Source organism: Trifolium pratense, linkage group LG7 (assembly GCF_020283565.1).
Source record: "Trifolium pratense cultivar HEN17-A07 linkage group LG7, ARS_RC_1.1, whole genome shotgun sequence".
Taxonomy (NCBI): domain Eukaryota; kingdom Viridiplantae; phylum Streptophyta; class Magnoliopsida; order Fabales; family Fabaceae; genus Trifolium; species Trifolium pratense.
In genome coordinates, this window is record NC_060065.1 from 42,462,558 (window position 1) to 42,481,713 (window position 19,156).

At 32.1% G+C, this 19,156-nt stretch overlaps 2 protein-coding genes and 1 pseudogene across 5 annotated transcripts; all 3 read left to right on the forward strand.

The window, feature by feature from the left end:
- The first annotated feature begins 3,319 nt into the window (after positions 1 to 3,319).
- On the forward strand, positions 3,320 to 7,388 carry LOC123895038 (ras-related protein RABA1b). The gene is made up of 2 exons (XM_045945224.1): positions 3,320 to 3,879; positions 6,666 to 7,388. Exons 1-2 carry the CDS (start codon positions 3,659 to 3,661, stop codon positions 7,096 to 7,098), a joined length of 654 nt encoding a protein of 217 aa, XP_045801180.1. The 5' UTR covers positions 3,320 to 3,658; the 3' UTR covers positions 7,099 to 7,388.
- A 3,275-nt stretch (positions 7,389 to 10,663) lies between these two features.
- LOC123896444 lies at positions 10,664 to 12,825 on the forward strand (annotated as a pseudogene).
- A 2,442-nt stretch (positions 12,826 to 15,267) lies between these two features.
- Positions 15,268 to 19,060, forward strand: LOC123895039 (general transcription factor 3C polypeptide 6-like). Of its 4 annotated transcripts, none has more exons than XM_045945225.1 (6): positions 15,281 to 15,454; positions 16,812 to 16,973; positions 17,055 to 17,169; positions 17,888 to 17,938; positions 18,419 to 18,470; positions 18,683 to 19,060. In XM_045945225.1, exons 3-6 carry the CDS (start codon positions 17,059 to 17,061, stop codon positions 18,862 to 18,864), a joined length of 396 nt encoding a protein of 131 aa, XP_045801181.1. In that variant the 5' UTR covers positions 15,281 to 15,454; positions 16,812 to 16,973; positions 17,055 to 17,058; the 3' UTR covers positions 18,865 to 19,060. The 4 variants fall into 4 exon arrangements, with proteins under 4 accessions (XP_045801184.1, XP_045801182.1, XP_045801181.1 ...); XM_045945227.1 differs by having other exon boundaries at positions 16,818 to 16,973; XM_045945228.1 differs by lacking the exon at positions 17,888 to 17,938 and having other exon boundaries at positions 15,268 to 15,454.
- Positions 19,061 to 19,156: the final 96 nt, after the last annotated feature.

A 19,156-nucleotide genomic window follows, 5' to 3' on the forward strand; every position in this document is an offset into this window, starting at 1 on the left:
TATTTGAAGTATTTTTTTTTCTTGACATTATTAGTTGCATTAACTTTCTTGTAAAATACTACTATGATACTATCTCATTAAGTTTCACATGCTTCTATGCTTAAAAAAACTAGGATGTCTCTATCCGAGTTAAAGTACCCACGTTGCAATAAATTGATATATGTGTCTCTATATGGGTTAAAGCAGTACATGATTTAGTAACAAGGACTGAAAAGTGAAAAGGAAGTCGGTGGATGATCAAGTATTGAACTGTGATTGCACTAAATAAGTGTTATGGTTAAGGCTGGAAACGAGTCGAGTCAAATTCGTCTGGGTTTGATTTGACTTGATAATGATTGGTTTAACTCAAAATTTGATTTTGGTTAAACACGAATTTATTTTTTGCTTGAGTTTGATTCGTTTAAAGTTTACGAACAATTTGATTTAATTTGTTACATTCAGTTTGTTTTTAGCTCGAAATTCAATCCGAGAGTTTGACACAATTTTTTTTTTAGCTTCAATTGTTGATGGCAAAAGTCTTAATCAGAATGATCCTAAATATCAGATGTACCATAACTAGTCAGAATCTAAACTAAGCACATCCTAAGCACTAAGCTTATCTTCCTCATTTTGTTTTCTTCTTCTTCTTCTTGACTCATTATCAACAATGTTGATTTCAGATGAATCAGAGGCATAATCACTTTTCTTTTCTGGTATCACTTCTTCAGCAACAATCTTGGTATCATCTTCACCGATGGTTTGGTTTTGTTATAGTATTGTCGGGTACACTTCTTTCATTATTTGAGAGTTTTCTTGTGCCTCTAAGAAGGGGATAACTGTGGTCTCAAAGGATTTTGTTGGTTTGGCACACGGTGATTTGGACCTTATGGCGTACGCGAAATGAAAGAATTTTTTCCGACAAAGTGGTGGTGATATAGGAAATAGTGGAGAGGGTTAAACAGTTAAACTTAAACTTGTATCTTGGAATTGGTTGTTACTTGTTAGCTAAGCAGCAATATTCTCCATGTTTATTTTACGAGTGAAGAGTTTGTCCTTCCGATTGTATAGCTAGATAGTCTGTGGAGTTGTGGTTTTGGATCTAGTACTTTCTGTATTGTTCTCGTGAGTACCTCTTATACTTTTTCCATCTCTTTTATCTATTTATCATTTCTTTGCCATTCAAAAAAAAAAAAAAGCCTTAACAACTTTGGAGTCAACGAGTCAGCATATTAGCTATAAAGTCCGCCCTACCAAAGGTCCATCAAAGAAGCTCAATTCTATTGTCTTATATCCAGTTCATCAAAGAAGCTTATTGACAACAAATATTGCTTAAATTCAGAAACATATTTGTTTTTCTTTTTTCTTTTTGGTAAAGTTCAGGAACATATTTTATAGTGGGCTAAAGGAACTCAAGTTGTCACAAACATTATAAATTAAAGAAAAATATGTTTTTCCATTCTTGACAAAATATAGACATAACATGTGATTAATTAGTTGGTAAAACTGATTAAAAAATATTTTACCTTTAAGGCGAATTTTCTAGCCACTATGTTACTTGACAAAAAAAAAAATGATTAAAAAAACTAACACGTAAAATAATCAAGTGATTAGCTCAAATTGTTAACGTGCTTCCTTGAAGATGAATCATTTAAAAAAATTTAAGTTCAATTCTGAAAAAGAATGATTTTTAGACAAATTTTATTTATATTTAAGCTAAACTTTTGATTATTTGGGATATTTCCCTAAAAATTAGAGGTTTATAAAAAAAATAAAATAAATACTATTTGATAAATTATAATCAATGAACGAAAGAAACACAAATCATGACAATATTGATTTTTTTTTTGAAGAAGTTAAATTAGTCCACCTAAATTGATGTCATAGAGAATCGAACCTGAGAGCTGAGACCTTAAGGAGGAGCACACTCTCAGGTCCCAAGTTAATACCACCAGACCAATCCAAGTGGGTTTATTATTTAGTAATATACATTATATTATAAATATTATAAATTTACAAAATCTTACCAACTAATCAACAAGATATTATATTTGATTATAAAAAAAAAAGATATTATATTTTTTGAATTGTTGAAAAGGAAATTTTTTATGGATTAAAGTGACACTAATATCTATTTTACAATATGGTCTACAAGAGATTTCAAATTCAGTACTTTAAAATTACAAGGCTAAACTCTTATTCATGAGATAATACCTTAGATGTATTAAGGATCCGTTTGATCTGCAAAATATAAATACTGGATAGAATAGTACATGACATAACAATACATGACAAAGTTTAAAAATATTGAACAAATTTTGTCTTGTAGGATATTTTGTGGACAAAATGTTATTTTGGTATTTTACACAAGTTATGCCGAGGAAAAAAATTGTATCATGGTTCAGTTGGAGACAAGAATTTCAGTTTTTGTCTCATACATTAGTTTTTCCAAGAACATTTTATAAATCAGACACAGTATAACTAAATTTGTCTTGTACAATTTTTTTATTTTTTAGTAGATCAAATACTCCCTTATAGAGGTGAGAATAGGTTAGGCCGAGCTAGGCTTTGCCAAGCTTGAGTCTGACCTGTCAAAAATTTAAAGGCCTTAGCCTGACATGTAGCCTATCATAGGCTTATCTTTTAGGACTGAGTTTGACCTTTTGAAAGCCTAATGTAGTCTGTTAGCCTGTTTAAAAGCCTATTTCACATGAACATATTTAAATAAATAATTTTATATGTATTTTTAAATATACTTTATAAACTAATAAATCAATGTCCTTTTGATATTTAACATGATATTTTATAGACTTTGACTATATATGTCATCATATATCAATTCTAAGTTTATAATAATACATTTATATACGTGACAAACTAATGTTGATTAATACTAAAAACGTTAATGAATTTATAATTTAATTAAAGCACAAGTTTTAATATATAAATAATAATAATAGTAGTAAAAATATTATTCATATTAATTTAAATAGGCCCATCTAATAAGCTAAAATGTTTTTTTAATGACCTGCATCCTGACCTATTTAACTAAATAGACTTATAAAAAAACCTTTGTTTGCTCTATTTAAAAAAATAAGTTGGCCTGCCCTAAACCTATCTATGCTAAGCCTTAAGACCCGATAGACTAGCATGTAGCATGTCTATTCTCATCTCTACTCCCTTAAGATAATATAAACAAATATTCTTTTGCATGATATAGGTAGATATTTTTCAATCATTTAATAATGATTAGTCTATTAGTCTATGTCAAAAATTTGCTTAACACTTAAGAGTTAAGATAGAGTTTTTATTTTAACCAAATTTTCTCCGTACATAAAAATTTGTGAGTATCAAAAAATTAGATGACATATTATTGCCTTATTGGTCATTTTTAAGTTTAACGGTAAGCAAATAAATCGTCACTGATTATTAATTTATTACCAAAAATATTTTAAAAAAATAACTCATCCACCAATAATAATTAATTCTCTTTTGACTCAAATCACTAATAATCCGATAAACCCACAATTTCTCCGATTTTTTTTGAAATATAAACAAATAAATACTTGCGGCGCTTTTTTGAACCATTTCAACTCTCTTTTCTCTCTTTTTCTTTTCTCTCTCTTTTCTTTGTGAGTGAGCAAAGAAAGAGCACACAGAGCAGATTCGAAGAAAACCAACAATGGCGGGTTACAGAGCTGACGACGACTACGACTACCTATTCAAGGTAGTTCTGATCGGTGACTCCGGTGTTGGTAAATCGAATCTTCTTTCTCGTTTCACGAAGAATGAGTTCAACCTTGAGTCCAAATCTACCATTGGTGTTGAATTCGCTACTCGTACTTTAAATGTTGATTCTAAAGTCATTAAGGCTCAGATCTGGGATACTGCTGGTCAAGAAAGGTTATTCTCTTCAATCTCTTCTATTTTGAGATTTGTTTTGTTTGAAAATGGAAGATCATGATTAAGTAATTGATTTGTGTTTAGTTGGAAAAATTATTAAGTAAATTTTGTTTAATGGATCTGATCTTGTGATACTTGTAGTATAGTGGATCGTGATCTGTTGTTTTTGTTGCTAAAGTAGTGATCTTAAATTGCTTAATTTGTGTGGTTTGTGTTCAATTTGAATAATAGAGCGTAATTTCCTCAATGTCTAGCTTTATCGGCAATACTGATATTGTTAGGCCGAACATTTTCACTCGAGTTCGAACTGGACATTTGAGTTGTGTGGGTTTAAGTGGTGTTTGTCATTTTTTTTTTGGTACATAAATGACAATAGCCATTGAAAATTCACACACACAAGTGGATTAGGCGAGATACGAATTCTGATCACAGTGTCTTCTGATTCTGACTTAACAATTTTGACATTTTTGTCGGTTGAGCTAAGATTTGTGGACGGATGCTTGCCACTTTATTTAGGGAAATAAATAAATAAAACCAATAGAAGAGGAAGATGAAGAAATGAATTGTGTGTGTGTGTGTGGAGTTAGTTTTGGTAATTAGTAATTAATTAATAATAATGCTGTTATTGGTAAGGAATTCAGTGTTGTGTCTTTTAGATTCAATTATTTAGACTTTTTGCGTGTACTTTGATTTTTCCAGATTAGTGGTTGAATTTGGACGGAGGTCCAATATTTTTGACTTTTTGTGTATTAGAAAAAACACAAGAGTTTAATGTTGTTTAAAAAAGACCAAGTGTTATTGTCAAAAAAAAAAGATGACCCAAGTGTTTTACTTTTATTGATATAATAATATATGCACTTGTCATCTAGTATGTGATTTTGATTTTGGGAAAGTTTAATTAAGGAACTACAAATTAAAGGTTTTTATTGACATAGCACTTGTGAATTTGTATAATAATATCTTGATTCATGTTTATTTTCATGTATAAGCCTCATTTTGACATTTAAGGATTGTTTGGTTTTAAAAAAAAAAGTTTTCTGTTTTTATATTCTAAGACGGATAAGATGGATGTCTTATTTAAGATCTGCTGGGCTACCTGTTTTCGGATCACTCATGGCCACACTCCTAATGTCCAGTTTTGGGTGTGAGGGGTCTGTGTTGTTAAGATTCCCACATTGATTAGATAAGGTGACATTGTTGTAATTACCAGTGAAAACTAAAAACATTTCTCCAAATCAAGCATGTTCTTACTTTTTGCATTTCATCTTATAGCTGGGTTTTTGCAATGTTGATATGTGCGGGTGCTTCTGTTCTTTACGCTTTGGTCATCTATGATCTCGATCAATCAAACTGTCCCATATATAAAAGCATTTAGGTGCAATTGTTGCACAATAAAGTTAAATATCAACCTCGGTTAAGCATTTTCCAATAGAAGTTGATTATATTGTTTTCATTTGATACATGTCATATGAAAGATCACCTGAAAAGATAAAAAAGTTTTGACCCCTCTCACAGGCCACCTAATCACAATGTTAAAATAGAATTTTTCAGAATGATTAATCATACTTGTTCGATGTTTACTACATATAGTCGTATACTGTTAAGTTTGATGCAAATAAATTGCTTGTATCTTAACCCTTGAGTCGTATACTGTTATTTTAACACTATAATCAATTCAAGATGGTAAAAAAGTTTACACTGATGTAATAATATATTGGCCTCTTGTTCTGTTTGCCATTAACTATTCCTTTCAAGAGTTAAACAATAATAGTCATCTTTTCGTCAAGTGTTGCCTTGAAAACTAAAATCTCCCTCCCCAAAAGGAAAAAAAAAAATCCCCATCTAGCACCTTGCTAGTAAGAGTAAATTTCTACTGTTGAAATTTTACTTCAGATATTAATGGAGAGTTTGTTTGCTTGGAAATGGGAAGTGTTAGTTTATTGGTATATGTTAGTGTTAATGTTGTGGGTGGGATAGACCCTCAATCTCCTTAACACTGCATTCCTTAACTCCCTCACCCCAACCACCAAGCCATCCTTACATTAATGGGGATTAGAAAATTGATAGTTGCACCTGATCTGAAGGATTGGAATAAATAACGTAAACATATATATACTGTGTTTTCTAATATATATTTTTGAATAAAAAATCAATATATAATATTTTTTTTTGGTAGATAAATCAATATATAATTTTGTTCCAACAAAGTTTGGATTATCTTCCCCAGTTTTTAACACGTTCCCTGAAGAATAATGGAACAACATGCTCACATTTTTATTTCATGGTTAACTGCTATTTTTGAGCAAGGGGTGATTAGAAAACCAGGAATATGGGGCTAGATTCCTGTGCAAAATCTGATGTGCCGATTATTAGTAGCAGAAATCTAATTATATGGCCAATGTCAATCTTGATGATGTTTCCTGATTGTTAGTGCTATGAATCTAAGCATATGCAATTTTCGATCTTCTTGATGTGCCCCGATAACATCGTTTTGACTCTTATCTTTGTTTAGTGGGAATGTCAAATATGTAGTTATCCAACTTACAAAGGATAGTTATGGACTTGCAGTATCACTCAAGTTCTGTAGCCCACTCTATGAATACAATAGGGTCCTGTTTTGATTTCTGTAGTTTTGCTTTTGCCCTGCAACCTCCTTAATGAACACAATGCTGCATTAATGCTTAACAATCCATTGTTTAGTAATGGTGTGTTGCAAGTAGCCAATTTTTTTTTGTTTTAAAATTTACTACCAAAATCATGTTAATAAATCACGTTTCTATCTGCAGGTATCGTGCCATCACCAGTGCTTACTACCGTGGGGCAGTTGGTGCACTTCTTGTATATGATGTCACACGCCATGCAACATTTGAGAACGTCGACAGATGGTTGAAAGAACTGCGAAACCACACAGATTCCAACATTGTTGTGATGCTTGTCGGCAACAAAGCAGATCTTCGTCACCTTGTAGCTGTATCAACTGAAGATGGGAAGTCTTATGCTGAGAAAGAATCACTTTATTTCATGGAAACCTCAGCTCTGGAGGCTACAAACGTAGAGAATGCATTCGCTGAAGTTCTGACTCAAATCTACCATATTGTTAGCAAGAAAGCAGTAGAGGGTGCTGAAAATGGAAACGCGTCTGTGCCGGCCAAAGGAGAGAAAATAGATATTAAAAATGATGTTTCTGCCTTGAAGAGAGTTGGTTGCTGCTCAAGTTAAGATTGGAAAACATAATTCAATTGGTTGATATCGGATTTGTTGTATGTGTAATATTCTAAGAGAGAGATACAAACTAGAAGAAGTCGAAAAAATGTAATTTAATTTTTCATAGCTTGTTAGACTCTTATGTAATCTTAAAAAACAAGTTTCATGTTCCAATAGGAGCTGACGGGAAACAAGGTTGTTGCTATGATAGTATGCACTCTGTAGTGTTATAGTTGTTTTTGAAAAATGTTTTCATCTGCTTAGTGGTTCAAGTTTGAAAGTAATTGAATCATTTGTTTCATTAAGGTATTTGTTATTTGTACACCATTTTGTGATAGGGGTTCAGAAGTTTCAATAGAATCATCCAAATGTTCCGGATGTATGTTTTAAAACAATTAAACGTGGATTGTGCTACTGACATTAAATTCCCATCACCTTCGCAAGCTGAGCTGTCAGGACTCTCACTATGAATTTGTAAAGGCAACCTAATCGATGCTAGTTGAAAGTCAGCTAGACAGAACGAACAACAAACCAAATTTCAGAATCAACACCAAGAAGTATGAAGAGAAGCCTCATGGGAGAGTCGAGATCATGTGAAAATGGTCAAACAATATTCTAACGTCCAAACATTATTCTAACCTCCACTTTATGTTGGAGAACAAACACACACTTTGTGTTATTGAAGAAGAGGAAGAAGATTTAGGGAGAAAAGAAAAGAGATTTATTGATTAGAGAATATGAGAAAAAGTTATAGAAAACAAAAGATAGATGGTTAACTTGATAAGCAAGTAGCCAACTAACCAACTACTAACTAACAAGTTAGTTACAACCAACTAACTTGAAATGAAACTAACTTTTTAAACTAGGTTTGAACAATTACAAAACAACATGCTCCCTTAATTTTCAAACCTATGCAACATATTCAACATCATGAATATTTTAACACTTAGTTTCAAATTCATTGATGACGTTACCTATTTAATGTCATTTTAGTCCCTACAAATACCTACGGAGGGACGAATTTGATTAAAATTATATATGTGAGGGACAGATTTAATAATTTATTTTGAATGACCAATTTGAATATTTACTCATATTTTATAATTTATTTTCATATTGGTTTGTTATTTATTGCATTCTTACACAGTAAAGTATGCTTATATTATATTATTGTTAATTATAGGGTCTTGATACTTTAAACCCAGTATTGATCATTGATGACAGATTTAAGCTGGTAAGTTACCTACTTTAAACTTCCATGGTCTTTTACAATTTGATGAATTGGAATTTTTGGTTAAGTGCTAGATGCTCATATATGAATCTTTTGGAAGATATTTTTAGATGCAGTGATGAAATCCATCCATTTGTTTAGATGTGTGTGTCCTTTAAAGCTATATATAGGATTAGGCGGATAAGTATGATACTCTATCTCAGCTAGAAATTCCAGCAAATGTAATGTAAGAAGCCGTGCCTATTAAGTACTAATAAATAAATGAGTTTCACTTAAATTTATAAGTACGGTTATTTAAGAAGCAGTGATTATTAAGTACACAAATGTAATTTGCTCCAATAAAAATACCTTTAAATACTACAATAGTATTTAAAAAATAAGGCTTAACTAAACGTGTGATCTCTTACTTTTATTTTATATTTTAATTTGGTCTTTTACTTTAAATCGTATTAATTTGGTCTCTTACATTTTTACCATCGGTATTAGTTAATCTTTTTCGTCAATTTTGTCACATGTGACAACCGGTTTGCATATGTGGACACTAGGACACACTGACACGTGTATAGTTTAAATGGTATTAGTGATAAAATTAACGGAAAAAACTAAATTAAAACCTAATGAAAACATAAAGAACCAAATTAAAATTTAAAATAAATGTAAGGGATCAAATATTTAATTAAGAAGAAAAAAAAAACCCACCGTTATTTTAAAATTTTCCTTCATTTTAATGGAGAGTCTGCAGAGAGAGGGTGGAGGCGCTGACAGGATGGGACAAAGCAAAGAGAGAGTGAAAATAGATTTTATTTGGTGTTTGAAGTCTATGATAATCATATGCACATGTTTCATCCAATGGTTATAATTGAAAAGGAAAATGTGAAAATTAGTGGTCCATCATGGACCATTTGCTTAACTAGTCCATGGAAGCATTGGCCTACTTTAGTCAAAAAAGATAATATAAAAAAGATTACTATAATCTCCTGCCAGCTTTTCCCTACTCACATCCCTCTCTTGCTAAATTCCTAATTGTTTAGATTTGTGTAATTATCACTCTTTTTCAATCACTCCAAATAATATTTTATCTTAGGCACAAACACACTAATCCAAAAATTTAAAACAAAAATAATATAATTACATCAATCATCATCATTTTATTTTATTTTTTTTTAATTTTTGTTTGTTTTGTGAGTGCGTCTAACACCTCATATTTATATTTGTGCCTATCAAAGAATTTTCCACAAAAGAACTCTTTTTCAGTTTTTGTTTTCTCAATAGAAAGTATAATATATTCTGTTATTGTAAATCTATTGCGTAGAAGGAGTCATTTGTTTAAATCTATTATCGTTAGGTGAAAGCCAATTTAATCAGCACAAATCTGTTTTGTTCCCTAACTCTCTAATAGCTTATGACATTTTGTGACCCGTCGATCTCACATTAATAATTTAAAGAAAATGATACAATAAAAGAAGAGTTTAATTGTTGTGCACCGTCGGTGTAAAAGTTTTTTACACATACATCCAATGACACGTTGCCACATCACTTAATGAATGTGACACATCATGTGTTTTTAATTACCATACATGATGTGTCGTTATATTATTGGACGAATGTGCAAAATAACTTTGCACTGACGGTGCATATAAATTAAATTCATAAAAGAATAGAGAAGCGAATAAATTGTAAATAAAATGACAAAAGTATAAACCAAGATGTACGTTGCAACAACATATTTTTCCAAGCAATTGGACAATTAAATAATGCATTGCCTTAGGTAGAAGAAATTATATAAAGTAAAGTTTAGCAGAGATTATAAAGAACACATAATCCTCTAGCATCATAGCAATGGTAAGAGAAAAGGACCCTGCTAGAGGAAGTGAAGATTACACTGAAGATGGCACAGTGGACCTTAAAGGTAGACCAGTTTTAAGATCAAATACAGAAAAATGGAGAGCTTGTTCCTTCATAGTAGGTACTGTAAAATAAATGCAGCCTCCTGGCTCCCTTAATGCCATACCGAAACGGATGCAGATTTACTGCTGTAGCTTTTAACAAAGTTTTCACGCAGTTTCAAATTATAGATCGGACGGTCCAAATTAATACAGTTATAAAATCATGTGAAACAATCTCAGTCACATGTTTTTGATCGGACTGCTGTGATGTAAAACTGCGTGAAAACTGTGTCAACACAAACTGCACTAACTCTGTTTCCGAAACGGAATGCAGATTTACTGAAACTCATTATGTGTATTAATTGATGTATGGTAAAGGTTATGACCAATAAAAGAATTTTCCTAATAGAAATCAAACACTTTTTTCTTCTCACTCAAGTAACATGGAAAATGTTTATTATAGGGTATGAAATGATTGAAAGGATGGCATACCATGGAATAGCATCAAATCTAGTGTTGTATCTAACAAAAAAGCAACATGAGGGTACTGTCAAATCTTCAAATAATGTTACCAACTGGGCTGGTACAGTTTCGATCATGCCAGTTGTTGGGGCTTACATAGCCGATGCCTATTTCGGCCGATATTGGACCTTTGTTATATCATCAGCAATTTACTTTTTGGTAAGAAGATATTCAATTCTAAGGTTTTCAATTTCCCTCCTATACCAATCTTTGATGATACTGTAAAAAACTCATAATTTAAATGTGCTTAGTAAAGTTTCATTAGTCCGTTTTTTTGAACTTAATTCCTCTCTTGAATCCATACTAATTGAAGTCATCAAACATCAAAAATCACTAATGTAATATTTTTTACGTAGGGAATGTGTTTATTGACTCTAACAGTATCACTACCAATGCTAAGGCCACCACCATGTGCTCAAGGTATAGCAGACAAAGATTGCCAAAAAGCTTCATCATTCCAAATTGGTATTTTCTTCTTTGCTCTGTACATAATTGCAGTAGGCACAGGTGGAACTAAGCCCAACATTTCCACAATTGGTGCTGACCAATTTGACGAGTTTGAGCCCAAAGAGAGGTCCCAAAAACTTTCCTTTTACAATTGGTGGGTTTTTTATATTTTACTCGGAACCATTTCAGCCGAAACAGTGTTAGTTTACATACAAGACAATGTCAGTTTTGCCTTTGGATATGGCATTCCAACCATTGGACTTGTTGTTGCCATATTGATTTTTGTGTTAGGAAAACCACTTTATAGACATAGATTACCCTCTGGAAGCCCTTTAACAAGAATGGTTCAAGTCTTTGTGGCTGCTATGAGAAAATGGAATTTAAATGTCCCAATCGATTCAAAAGAGCTACATGAGGTGAGCATTGAAGAGTATACAAGTAAAGGAAGGTATAGAATTAATCACAGCTCTTCATTAAGGTTAGTGCTTAATAGTCTTTATTAGTTTTTTCCATGTCACATAAAACACTGACTCTGACACACATATATTAGATACTATCTTGACACGTAGACGTTGGTAATATTTTTGAAAAAAATGAAAATAATTAAATGTAATCATACTTGTAAGTGTCATGTAAGTTTCAGACACCGATACATGTCAAACACTGGACACATCTATGTACTACTTATACGATAAACCATATGCATAAGTATATATATATTCTCTAGCTGTTACTACTGAACAAAATAGTCATAAAATTGATGAATACTTGTAGATTCCTTGACAAAGCTGCAGTGAAGACTGGTCAAACATCATCATGGATGCTTTGTACTGTGACACAAATTGAGGAAACAAAACAAATGACAAAAATGATCCCTATATTGATTGCAACATGTATTCCAAGCACAATTTTAGCTCAAACAAACACACTCTTCGTCAAACAAGGCACTACCCTAGATAGGAGAATGGGACCTCATTTTAAAATCCCTCCAGCAAGTCTCGTAGCATTTGTATATATCTTCATGTTGATAAGCATTGTAATCTATGATCGTGTTTTTGTTCCTGCGATCCGACGCTACACAAAGAATCCAAGAGGGATCACAATGCTACAAAGATTAGGAATTGGCCTTGTGTTTCACGTCATTGTAATGGTGGTTGCATGCCTCATCGAAAGGAAGAGACTCGCTGTTGCTAGAGAAAACAACCTCTTAGGCGCTCACGATACAATTCCTCGTACTATTTTCATTCTTCTCCCTCAATTCGCTTTGACGGGGATTGCTGATACCTTTGTGGAAGTTGCTAAGCTAGAGTTCTTCTATGACCAAGCACCTGAATCCATGAAAAGTCTTGGAACATCATAAGGGTTGGATTGAGCATTGGAAATTTTTTGAGTAGTTTTCTTCTATCAAATGTTGCTCATTACACAAGTAAACATGGTCATAAGGGTTGGATTTTGGATAATCTAAATGTCTCACGTTTAGATTATTATTATGCTTTTTTGGCCTTATTGAGTGTTGTCAACTTCTTTTGCTTCATTGTTATTGCCAAATATTTTGTATATAATGATGATGTAACACAAACCAAAATGGACTTAGAGATGAACCCTGCTTATAATACTGAAATAAGTCAAAGTAACTCACAACTAGATGCATCCTAGAGAAAACACTAAAAAAGTTTCTCTGTTCTTGTAATAAGCCTTTGAAAAGTTTAGCTATGTGAGTTGTGACTCATTTTCTATGCTTATATGTTCTTTTGAAGCTCTCAAAAGTGTGCATATGTTTGCTTAAAATCATCAATAAAATTGAGATAATTTTACATTTGTGATTAGACATCTCTTCATAAAAGACTTCCATCAATACCTTATGTTCCATGTTGTTGAGTATGACTCATAGTTACCCTGTAAGTGGACAGAGACATGTCCTTTAGGCCATACTCAAACGTTTGTTGAAGTTACAACTTAAGGGTAATATTATAAATTGGACCACAGGTATTTAAATATAAGTTTGTACTCCATAAATCATAGGCACTGTAACCACTCTGCAGTCGGATATATAGGCACAATTGGCCAAATTTTATTACCAAATATCGGGTGTTATTTGTTTGTATTTTTCTTATGTGTATTCTTTTAATCAGAGGTTGTTTTTCTAACACATAATATACAACAAAATATATGAAGATAAATAATAAGGTAGCATCTTTTTTTTTTTTTTTTTTTTAAATTCAAGCATCTTCATTCAAATGACAGAAGAGTTACAAAAAATATTAGAGTCTTTTTAAAGGAAAGACATTCAAATCTCTAAAGACATAATTAATAGAAACACTACTAAAAGTACTCGTAAGGAGTTTGCAATTTGTAAGGTAGCATCTTCTTAGTTTCTTTTAAGTACTACCAAAAACACTTTTATGCGTTAGAAGCCACCATTTTGTATTTAATCTGCTAAAAAATAAGGAACTGGACTTGACAACTTTTGTTGTATCCTGTTTGATTTGAAACTGGTTATGAGACTGGACAAATTAGGTAGAAAGGAACAGGACAAAAACAAGATTTTTTGTCCCTCACTGAACCACAATACAACTTTTTTTCCACAGTACAACAATAAAAAATATGAAAACACTCATTTTATTTTCGAATATAAAAATATTATTGCCATATATCTCTTCGATACAGTTTTTTCTTGTCCTGCATTATCTTGTTCTGTCATATATTGTTCTGTCATATATTGTTCTGTCAAGTAATTGCTATTTTACAAATCAAACGAATATGTTTACTAATACCTAAAAATTAATTTGAATAGAAAGAAAATGTTTCAAGTTAGAGATATTGACTCATAAAGAATGTAAGGAAAAATTGAATATATAACTTGATTAGATCCTTCAAAAAACAAAAAAAAAACTTCTAATTTTCATTTATCTTTCAATACAATTCATATAGTTTTCCTAGACTAATAAGCTAGCTGAAGTATTATACTTATTAGATCTTAGGTTAAATTGTATTTGATCTCCTAAGTTTCACAATCTTGTGATTTTAGTCCTCTTATTTTAAAAATAGTATTTTTGACCCGTTAACTTTAGTCAATTTTGCAAAAGTCAGGCCCCGTTTAATTTTGACTTGACCAATGCTTATGTGGATGGCTTAGCACATGCCAACTGTATATATATTGCTGATTGGACATTTTTTGAAAATGTAATGAGAGAATAATGAGTTTCTTTTTTGAGATTATATGTTGATGGATGAATATCTGGATTTAGAGTTGATTAATTTCTGGATTTGGATTTTTTTTTTGAGATACAAAATGATAATTATTTTAGTTAAATGATAAATGAATAGCTAAAAATATTTAAATAATTAAGAAATGTTCGGTCATCAATATGTATACAGTCAGCATATGTCATGTGGTGTACACATAAGCATCGACCAAATCAAAATCAAAGGGGGGCTGATGTTTGCAAAAAAGGTTAAAGTTAAGGGGCCAAAAATCCTATTTTCAAAATAAGGAGGTCAAAATTGTAAGATTATAAAATTTAGGGGGTCAAAAGTAAAATTTAGCCTAAATATTATATGCATATCCGGCCAAAGCATATTTCAATGAAGAATATGGATAACTATTAATTTTCTAATTCATGCACAATATTGTAGTTGAAATGTAAGAATACTAGTGAAGAAAGTGTGGATTACATTGTTCTTGGGTGGATTACATTGTTCTTGGGTGAGGCAAATTCTCTTTTTCATAATTTGGAGTATTTGTCAACAACCGATGATAACAAGTCACATAAATATTTTTTTTTCACCCTCTGGTTCTTAGGGGAAGGGGTCATAATATTTCAGAGTTCGGGGTGAGTTCTGGCATCAAGTAGTTCCAGTCCCCTCCCAAATGCAGTTGCGGGGATCGAACCGTCGTCCTCTCTACCAAGTTCAGCGCCAATCATCACTGAATCAGCTAATATTTGGTCTCACGTAAGTAGTTAATACTCACAAATTATGCAGTTTAATAATAACTCATCCGCAGCAGGCTTGGAAAAATGCTAATATGAGTTTGAATATCCGAGTTCGAGAGGCTGCGGAAATTCTTTTTTCACACAATATTTTACAATTGAAAGTACTATTATGCCCTCACTAACTATTGAAAATTACAACAAAACCAATCTTTATTTCCATCCTATTCCCACGACGCCATGCCACTCTTCTGTCTGTCACCCTCACGCGACACCTCCACCGCCCACCGCTAGTCACCGCCACTCTCCACCCACCGGAACGGCCATCGCTTGCTACTGCCACACTCATGCCGGTAAGTCTATCTCTCTTCTTTCCCTCTCTTGTTGTTTTTCAATTTCATTACATCCATGAAAGGAATTTTACTAGTTTTATTCCTTCGGGTAGTAACATTTTCAATTACATTGTGCTATTAGATTGTTGATCTAATTGCAATGCTATTATGTCCTAATTCTGCAGATGACAGATTAATTACTTTGTTATTTTGTAAATGCGTTTGATTTACTATTTGTTGTTCAAAATGTAAAATTTAGTGAGCAATCAATGGATTTGTTAACCAAGAGAGTCCTACTTACATGCTAGCCCAAAATAGGCAACTCTATGTGAAGGATATCTAGCAATAAGCTTTAGGCTCTGTTTGGTAAAATTAAGCTATAAGCGCTGAATTTGCAACAGCTAAATTTGCCAAACACTTTAATTTCATTCTACTAGCTTTTCAGCTATAAGCTAAGTGTTTGACAAATTTAGCTGTTGTAAATACAAAATGACATAAAAGTACATTGGTTAGTGGGTAGTTATTATATCTTTAAAAAAAATAAAGAAATAATAAATGAAAATAAAAAATGGTAAAAATGGATAAAGTGTAAAAAATTATAAGCTATAAGCTCATACGCTACTTGAAATAGCATATCAAAAAACGCTATAAACTAATTAGATAAGCTTGTTACCAAACACACCCTTAATATATAGTATATGCTACTTTATATATGTGATTGATAGATGTTATATTCACATTTAATTGTGTGAATGGAGTAAGTGTTTACTCAAATGTTAATCCCTAGTATATGATATACGTGAACATAATACATTATGTGTGAAAATAATGTAGTAAGTGAGGTATGTTAATAATTCACCTTAGCTTAGTGAATTCTCATGATCATGGGTATGGTTTGGTAGCATAGGTAGGACACTACTTGCAGGGAAATATTGTAGTTTGCAGTTTGTGTTTAAATTTTTTTTCATTTTGTTGTAGGTATCTTCTAAAGTTTATGTCAAGATTGTAAAATAAGTTTCTTTCGAAGTTATTTAAGATTTAAAAGGTTATCTTTGTTTCTTTCGCATTAAGCCGAGGAGGGAGTCACCTGAATATTTTAGTCTAACTCTGCCACTCAGTCTACAACAAACAATTGCAGGGTTGGAATTTGTTTTGGTGGTCCGTCCCGAATATTTTAGTCTAGCTCCGTCACTATTACTAGATCTGTCTTTGGCTAGATCTATATGATATGATGATTATTGATTATATAACAATTGAATCACACTTCAGTTTGAAATCGGACTGTATTTTTTAATTGATTTATTATTAATTTATAAATTACTTTCTATATTAAATCAAAGCCATTTGATTAATCCAATGATTGATACAATTGCGGCAGAAACAGCTGTAGCGGTTCTAGCTGCTAAGGATCACCACAAGAGCCTTAGGTCATCTCTCTAAACTCTGTCCCGCTCTCAACCGGAAGAATCTTCAACGGCCGTGGTCGTCTCTGGCGGTCGCGCTCTCACCGGCTCGTGTCTCAAACTCTCATCATTCACTGGTTTGCCTCATTCCTTCTACCACTTTAGATTTTCATTTTGCATGATCTGTCGGTTTTCACTTCAAAATTCCAATTATATAGGAATATGGAGGAAAATGCAACACCACATGAGGATCAAGATGAATATGTTTTGCTTGATTTAGATGGTGTTTATGGCCTAATTGATATCCCACCAAATGCAAACTATGTTCTTACTGTAAGTTCCCTCATCAATTTCTTCATATTTTTCATTGGTTTATTTTTTTAAAATTGTATTTACCAGCGTTATTAATTTTAACACATGAGTATAATTTAATGATTAATCTCTATACACGGACGTTGTAATTTATTTTACACATGTAGCCAATCAAATTACTCAATTATGTCACATTTTAAAGTTAGCGTCTTAAATATCTTTATAAATATCTTTGTATCAATATTTGATTGAATGCATGTGTAAAACAATTTTACACCGTTAGTGTATACAAATGAAGTTCTATATTTTAGTAAATACGTCCTTGAAATTGTAGTTTGTATTAACCTAGTCTAGTCCCCACATTATCAATAGTCCAAAATAGTCATAGAATTGCAAAATATTAATCAAGTCTGTTGCTATGGATGGATTCATTATCAAATGCAAAGTATGTTGACATTATTCACTTAGTTTCAAATTCATTGATGACGTTACCTATTGAATGTCATTTTAGTCCCTACAAATATCAATGGAGCGACAGATTTGATTAAAATTATGCAGTTTCAGAGATCATTTTGGAATGTCAATAATGTATGTGATGGACTTGATTCATACCGTCCTACAATTTTAATGTCCAAGTTGAATATTCACTCATATTTTATAATTTATTTTCATATTGGTGTATTATTTATTGCATCCTACACAATAAAGTATGCTTATATTATATAATTGTTAATTATAGGGTCTTGATACTTTAAACCCGGTATTAATCATTGATGACAGATTTAAGCTGGTAAGTTACCTACTTTAAACTTCCATGCTGTTTTACAATTTGATGAATTGGAATTTTTGGTTAAGTGCTAGATGCTCACATCTTAATCTTTTGGAAGTTAATTTTAGATGCAGTGATGAAATCCATCCATTTGTTTAGGATTAGGAAGATAATTATGATGCTGTATTTCAGCTAGAAATTCCAGCGCTTCGCTACAGCATTGCAGGGCTCGTATTACCGCATTTTGACAACGCTTTGTACTAAATAATGTATTTTAGACGACTAGCGGTTTGTCAAAATTATTATGGTATGCTATGGCACTATAGTGTTGCTATAGCCACTATTTGACAACACTGAAAACATCTTTAATAATTTTTGTTATTCTTCCATTTGATAGTTTAAACAAAGCTGGGGATTCAAATTACTTCTCTACTGTTTTTCCTTTCTATGAATGGATGATATGACCATTTTAGTATTGTTATGGCTCATTGTTGTCTACAGGTCGGGGAATATGAGGAGACTATCGGAACATGTATCGCCTTTTCAGAACAAGGTGAGTTACAATTCATGGATGCAGACCACTTCTATAGAAGGGATCAGGTCTTGGAAATTATGTCCCGTTTTTCATGATTCTTTGATCGCATATGGTTGTTAAAGGCTGGATATTTTAAATATACTAGTTTCCTTCCAAGAGTTGACGTAAATCTCAAAGCTGAATATTCGTACACGCTTCCATAGTTGTTTGATCAGTCTCCCGTTGTGCAGATACACGAGTGGTTCATGAAGAGACTGAACCATCTGAAACCAACCTAGTTTCTGGAACAAGACTAATTGATTCAAGTCAACCTTCGACAAAACAAGTGAAACCTGTGTGTCAGCTTCATAAGATTCTCAAGTTTAAATTATCACCTGATTCTGAAATTCGCACAGCTGAGGAAGCCAGTTGAATTTGGAAGCTGATATAACATATGTACAAAAGAACTCTTTTCAGTTTTTCTTTTTTAAATGAATTCTGATGATCTGTATATTATGTGAATTCACATTTTGCCTATTTTAAATGAATTATGATGATCTGTCAAAAAAGGAGGATGAATTGTGATGACATGTTAAGATTGGAAAACATAATTCAATTGGTTGTTATCAGCTCTGTTGCATCATAATCTTTTAAATCTTTTGTGCCATGACCTAGAAAAAAAAATTTTAGTCAGCTACCCACAACACAACTACAAAATCATAAGA